The 7,005-nt window shown below is 60.5% G+C and overlaps 1 protein-coding gene across 1 annotated transcript in view; it reads left to right on the top strand.

The window, feature by feature from the left end:
- Nucleotides 1-7,005, top strand: part of ESPN (espin) — a gene marked incomplete at its 5' end in the record, with an annotated part of 38,294 nt that overhangs the window by 22,298 nt on the left and 8,991 nt on the right. Inside the window, 4 exons of the mRNA XM_008567022.1 lie at nucleotides 163-294; nucleotides 3,212-3,413; nucleotides 4,391-4,662; nucleotides 6,693-6,724. Of these exons, the coding sequence (XP_008565244.1) occupies nucleotides 163-294; nucleotides 3,212-3,413; nucleotides 4,391-4,662; nucleotides 6,693-6,724 (638 nt within the window). The remainder of the gene's footprint in view (nucleotides 1-162; nucleotides 295-3,211; nucleotides 3,414-4,390; nucleotides 4,663-6,692; nucleotides 6,725-7,005) is intronic.

The raw sequence follows: 7,005 nt of genomic DNA, 5'->3' as shown, positions 1-7,005 counted from the left end.
GTGCTGACAACACCAAGTCAAGGGTTAAGATTCCCTTACCGGTCATCTTTTAAAAAATAAATAAATAAAATAAAATAAAATAAAATTATTTTATTAGAAGGCTCGCCCGTGGCTCACTTGGGAGAGTGNGGGGCGCGGGGTCCTCACTGCGCGCCCCCGCAGTGCTGCCAGATCCTGGTCGTGAACGGCGCGGAGCTGGACGTCCGCGACCGCGACGGGTACACGGCCGCCGACCTGTCGGACTACCACGGCCACAGCCACTGCACCCGCTACCTGCGCACCGTCGAGGACCTGGTACGACCCGGGCGCGGCTCACGCTGCGGGGTCTCGCCTCCCCCGCGCCGGCGGTAGGCGTGGTTAACCTTTTACCAGGGGGTCAGACAAGTGCGTGACCTTGACCACTACCTCAAGGACCTCTCGGCCCAGAACCACCGCCCCCTGGGGAGTGAGGGGGTAGATGCCGAAAGGACCAGGGGAAGAGGACAGGGAGGACCAGAGGTACCCTAAGAGCTCAGGCTGGGAGAACCACTGGCGACAGCCGAGTTCATTCCCCTGCGCGTGTGTCCTAGCTCATTTACCTCTCACAGCCGCCCTCTGAGGCAGGCAGTGTTACTGCCTCCATTTCACAGATGGATAAATTGAGTCTCCAGGACATCCAAGGTTCCACCACTAGTAAGTGGTGGAGCAGGACCTGCCTGGGACAGCCTGGCCAGCAGCCACCTCACCTGACCACCATGCTGTATGTTTGCTTACTTGGTAGCTACTTCCAAATTGGACACCTGTGTTACTCTTTTAAAATTATTTTATTATAGGGACGGCCTGTGGCTCACTCGGGAGAGTGTGGTGCTGATAACACCAAGGCCACGGGTTCAGACCTCTATATAGGGATGGCCGGTTAGCTCACTGGCTGAGCGTGGTGCTGACAACACCAAGTCAAGGGTTAAGATTCCCTTACCGGTCATCTTTTAAAAAATAAATAAATAAAATAAAATAAAATAAAATTATTTTATTAGAAGGCTCGCCCGTGGCTCACTTGGGAGAGTGTGGTGCTGATAACACCAAGGCCCCGGGTTCAGACCTCCATATAGGGATGGCTGGTTAGTTCTCATGGAAGACCGTGGTGCTGACACCACCAAGTCAAGGGTTAAGATCCCCTTACCGGTCATCTTATAAAAAAATAAAATAAATAAAATAAAATAAAATCATTTTATTATGGTTACACACCCATGAAGTGACCCACTGGGATTTGACCTCAGGTGTGGTGTGTCCAAGTCCAGGGCCCTGCCCCATCTGGTACAATAGCTGCTAAGGGGCAGTGGGGAGGAAAGAGGGTGGGCCTCACAGGCACCTTCAGAAGGACATTAGCCAGCTCTAGGGGACAGCCTGGCCACATGAAGGACTGTGAAATGACGCCTAGAAGAGGATGCGGAAGGCCCCTGCCCTGAGCACCATCTCTCCATCTGCCCTGTCTGTGAGCACACAGGGTGATCCTGGTTCTGGGGACTGCAGAGCACAGCAAGGCTCAGGGGTCAGAGACTGCGGGTGGACCTGAGTAGGAACTTCCCCCAGAAAGTGCCTCCCAAAGAGAGTGGGTGGCCCTGCAGGTAGTGAACACTCAGTCCCTGGGGTATACAAGCACGGCTGGACACTGTGAAGGGCATTTCTGTACCAGAGGTAGGTTCCTTCCAGCTGGGAAAGTCTGTGACTGTCGTGAGGCTGTGGGGATGGCACCAGAGCCCAGAGCCCTCCAACATCTCCCATCCCCCCTGCAAGCCTCTCTGGCTGCAGCTGCTGGCAGTAATACAAGCACCATTCACTGGATTCTGACTCTGGCAGGTACCCTGCCAAGCACCGTACAGGTGTAATCTCAGAAATCTTCACAGGTTAATCGTTGACATATATGGTGTTTATTTACTGGGTGCCATACCTTGGCACATCACTAACTTTTTAAATCTTTTTTGCAACCCGGTGGGGCAGGCTGTACTGTTATCCCCATTTACAGATCAAGAAACTCAGGCACAGAAAGGATAGGTGACTTGCCCAAGGTCATATCGTTAGTTAGTGGAGGAGGTGACATTTGAAGCCATGTCCCAGGCTGCAGAGCCTGGGTCCTGACCTCTGTTATCTGTTGCTCATGGGGGTCAGGACTGGGTGCCCTCTGTGGCCACTACTGTCAGCCAAGAAAAGAGCATCTTCCGGCTTCCCCTTGGCTCGTGGGGTAAGCAGCAAGACCTTGGCCCCCTGAACTGTGTGGGGTGTGAGAGTGCTGGCTCCCTCACCCAGGCAGGTGCAGCTGCGGCAGTGACAGATCCAAGCCACCAAGGATTCTGGCCCAGAAAAGGCAAACACTCCCACAGAGCCCCTAATTACGGGGCCAATGAGCGCGGCTGCTGAGCCGTTACCTGGTGCCAGGCCTGCCTCCCTCTCCCTGGGGGCCTGTGACACTTCTCAGGCAGGGAGGGGGCATGGGGCAGGGAGGAGCAGGCCTGGGCAGGAGACAGCGGAGCAAGCGGGCTTGCCGGCAGCAGGGACAACATGGGCAATGTAAGCAGGGCCCCCACCCCAGCCCGTTCCCATGCTGGGAGGGGAAAGGCCTATACAGGGTCAGAGGCACAGACGGTGGCAGGTTGGAGGTGGGGAGGATGACGGGCTTAGCAGCCTGAGCTCGGGCTGCCCATCCCAGCTCAGCTGGGCTACTCCAGGCCCCACCCTTTCCCCAGCGGCCCCATCAGGAGACAGGCTGGGCTGGTGTTGGGAGTATGCCCCAGGTCGGGCAAGGAGAGACAGGGGTTGCCAGCCAGGTAATGGGGAATGGGCCTTTCTTGTACCCCTCCCCACAGACGCACTGGAGCCAAAGCTCTGTGCCCACTGCTGAGGAAGAAGGCTGGCCCATGGCAGTTCTCCCCTTGGGGTGCAGCCCAGACCCCTTCCTCCCTGTCAGTTTCTCCACCCTCTGGAGCAGGGAGAGGCCAGGGTGGGAGTAACCCGGGGCCCTATGGTCCTACTGCCAGGGGCTAGAGGTGGGCTAAGCTTGAATCCTAACCTGGAAAAATACTTGAGAGACTTGCTAGTGATGGGGAAAGGATCCCAGAGAGGGACGTGGCTTGACCGAGGTCACACAGCCAGGGCATGCCTGAGCAGGACCCTGGCCTGGACGGTGGTGGTCTTCAGGGTGGGATTACCCTCTACAGCCCCCCTGCCTTCCCATCAGAGTGTGGAGCACCGCGTGCTGTCCCGAGATCCATCGGCTGAGCTTGAGGCAAAGCAGCCCGACTCGGGCATGTCCTCACCCAACACCACCATGTCGGTCCAGCCGCCAAACTTTGACCTCAGCTCGCCCACCAGCACCCTCTCCAACTACGACTCCTGCTCCTCCAGCCACTCGAGCATCAAGGGCCAGCGCCCCCCACATGGTGAGTGGGCCGACCAGGAAGGGGGAGGAGGGAGAGCATATTGGAATCAGACTCCTGGGTCCACCCTGCCCACAGCCCACAGCGAGGCTGCTCTCATCATTTGCGGTCTTGAACTCTGGGAGGGGACGCTTATGCTTGTGTGTGTCCACCAAACATTCATGTACGTTCACATGTACTCTCCTCCCACAAGGCACACATGCACTCTTCACACAATTCATTGTTCTCACCTAGCCACACTCAAAAGTGCACAGTCGTACATGTGTACACACAGCATACAGATACGGGGGCAAACAAACAACACACAATATACAGATATGAATGCACAAGCACACAGACAGGGCCATGCAGATATATGCACATACCTACATTACACACAGGCACACAATCCTCCATTTCCATAGCACAGACGTGCATGCACACACACGCACACATCACATCCACAAACCAATGCAGACACATTCATAAATACAAAGAATCACGTGCACAGGTATACACACACTCAAACACACAAATGCACAGATGCTCAGGCAGAAGCCAGGCATGTGTGTACACACGTGCTGACCACGCCCTGAGTACGGGTGCCCGTCCACCTGCGATGCCGCTTCACGCCGCCAGGCAGCTGCCTGCAGAGCTGGCAGGGGTGCCCTGTGAAGATCAGGTGTGCCCATCCGCACTCCTGCCACCTGCCCTGCTAGATCTGCCCTGAGGCCCTGCCCCTCCGCCCTCCAGGTGGCCCTGCTCTACAGATACACCTTGGAGCCCTGGAGCTTCCCCTCCAAACCTGAGCGCATGATCTTCCCCCAATAAGTGCAGGGCCGGGGGAAGAACTGGCCAGCACTGCCAGGGGCCACAGCGGGCTACTGCCCCTGAGCCTGCCTTGCCCCTCAGCGAGTTGTTTCCAGGTGGTGGAGAGTCTCAGTTGTGGGGGACAGCCTCTCTGCAAGCTCCTGAACTTGACATTCCCTCCTACTCCCCAGGGCTTCCCAGCGCAAGAGCTACAGACATACAGAGTTACATGGACATGCTGAACCCGGAGCTGGGCCTGCCTCAGTGCCAGATAAAGAAACCCACGCCGGCACTGCCACCGCCCAGCTTCCCTCCACCACCCCCGCCCCCAGGCACCCAACCGCCCCCACCCCCACCGGGTTACCCGGCTCCCAAGCCCCCCGTGGGTCTACGGGCAGCTGACATCTACATGCAAACCAAGAACAAACTCCGCCACGTGGAGACTGAGGCTCTCAAGAAGGAGGTAGTGAGTCCTCACCCTCGCCCACCTCCCAGCAGTGGGACTAGGCTGATGGGGGGCAAAGGAGGCCAAGGTACTGGAGGGATCCCTGGGCCCATGGCATGTTTGAGAGGTGAAGCTCTGGGCCAGTCCAATGGGGGCTCAGGGATGGACACTGGGGACAGAGAGATGAGACAAAGCCGCCACCCTTGTGGGGAGTTGGGGGGTGAAGGAACATATACCCCGATGCCATTGCCTAGCCAGGAACTGGGTCTGTGCCACCTCTTGCACAGAGTGTAAGGTTGTCACAGAGTTGACAGACAACATATGTAGAGTGCCCCTTCACAGACGTGCACACGCCCACAGCCCTGGGCTCAGGTGGAGAATGGCACCCCAGGGAGGTGTCTTCCAGGTGGCGTGGCTGTGATGCTGAGGGCCAGGAGGAGGGTGGAGGGAAGGTGGAGGGAGTGGGGGCTGCGGGAGGAGCGAAGCTGAGGCTGGCTCCCCGGTGTGGGGCTAGAGCTCCTGGGTGCGGAGGTGGGAGCCCTGGGGGAAGCAAGCTTGTGAGAAGGCGATGAGCCCAGTGTGGGCACATTGAATGTGAGGGACCTAGGGACGTGCACGTCTGCAGGCTCCTGGTTGAGGTTCTGGAGTAGGGGAGGGGGCAGAGGCCTGGTCTGGACATCTCTGATAGACCTTGGCAGGGAGGCCCAGGGGGAGCCCAGAGTACTGGCCAAAGGGACAGAGCAAGACTGGTCTGAGAGGTGGGGGGCCAGCCAGTGATCGCAGCTAGTCAGGTGTGGGGTAGCAGCCCCCAGAGTCCTGCTGAAGCTGGGACCTTGAAGTTCTCTCTCAGTCCCAAGGCAAGCCACCCCAGGGCGGAGTTGAGTAACCAATTTGCACAGGTGACCAAGGTCACAAGGCCACTGGGCAGGGGAGGCATGGAAGGGACACTGAGCCTCCACAGTGACTCCAGCCACCACTCCCTTCATGCCACCTCAGACCAAACTCTCAGGTCTGGGTCCCCTTTCATCTCTGTGACATGGAGGGGTCTTGGGCAGGGATGCAGGGGATCTGGGGCCGGGGGACTTTCACTTGCTGGCTTGTGGGCCCTGCCCAAAGCCACGGGATAGATGGCCAGGCTGGTGCCCCCTCTCCACCCGTGAGCCCAAGCACCAGGACTGCGCGGTCCCGCGCCCCTCCCGGCTGTGTGCGTGCCGGGCAGCAGGCTCCAGGGCCGCTCCACAAAAGGTCCTTTGTGCGCCCGCCGCGCCCCCCGCGTGGTTGCCCAGTCCCCGCGGGCGGGAGCAGGGTCGTGGCGTCCGCGCCTCAGGGGCTGCAGGGGGCGCCGAGGGGGCGGGCCGGCCCAGAAAACAAATCCTGCGGTGTCGCGTTTCCTGCAACGTGAGCCTGGTCGGGCGGGGCGCGGAGAGTCCGAGGCCACCGGGAGGACGCACACGGGCTGGGGGTAGGGCAGTAGGGCAGGGGACAGCACCCGCCTGGTCACTCGGCCTTTGGCCCTGGCGACTTCAAATCCCTCTTCCTGCCTGGGCTTAGCGGGGGACAGCCGCGACGGGGCGGGACGCTGTGCTGTCACCCGAGCCCACTTTGCCACCCCTGAAACCTGAGGCTTGGGCGCGGGTGTCGGTGTCGCTTAGGTGGATGGCCATGGTTTCCAGATGCTGGAGGGGAGGGCGGGGGCGCGACCCGGAACGGGGGGCCACATAGGACAGGCTCCACTGCCCGCGGTCAGGCCTCATCCTGTCTTGGGTAAATAAGTCGGGGGACGGAGGGCGGGGTGCCCGGGACCCAGGTTAGGGAGAGAGGCGCGGGGGCGGGGCCACATCTGGCCCGTGGGGCAGGCGCGGCGCAGCGGCCAGGTGTGGCGGAGGGAGCCGTGGGTGCCCAGTGGCATCCCCGACTGCTGGGGGATGCGGCCTGGGATTGGCGGGCCCTGGGTGATGTCAGGCCGACCGAGCCCATGGGCCGGGCTGTAACCCGAGAGGAAGGATCGGGTAACGCAGGTGTCGTGTCCATGCCGCCCCCGCTGCCAGGTGCACAGCGGGGGCCACCGGCACAGTCGCAGGTAGGAGCAGCCCCGGGGCCAGGTGGCCGGGGCCGTGGGCAAGCGGGAGCCTAACAGGGCACAGGCTCCCGAGAGGGCTCCCCCCGGGCCGGGACCCCCGCAGGAGAGGGTTCGACAGCGTCTTGCGGACGCAAGGTCTGTCTGGTGGCCGCGAGTGCGGTGCGGCCGAGGCCTTAGTGTCCGCTAAGCTGGGAGCTGCCCCTTCTCCGGCTCCCCCTGGCGTCTGGGCTGGGCCACCCCGCCCCTGGGCCCGCCCCTTCTGGCCTCCGTGGGGGCCCCGG

The sequence above is a fragment of the Galeopterus variegatus genome, unplaced genomic scaffold, assembly GCF_000696425.1.
Source record: "Galeopterus variegatus unplaced genomic scaffold, G_variegatus-3.0.2 Scaffold284, whole genome shotgun sequence".
In the NCBI taxonomy this organism is placed as follows: Eukaryota; Metazoa; Chordata; class Mammalia; order Dermoptera; family Cynocephalidae; genus Galeopterus; species Galeopterus variegatus.
Note: the sequence above shows the minus strand (reverse complement) of the source record. Positions and strands in the feature narration are given on the sequence as shown.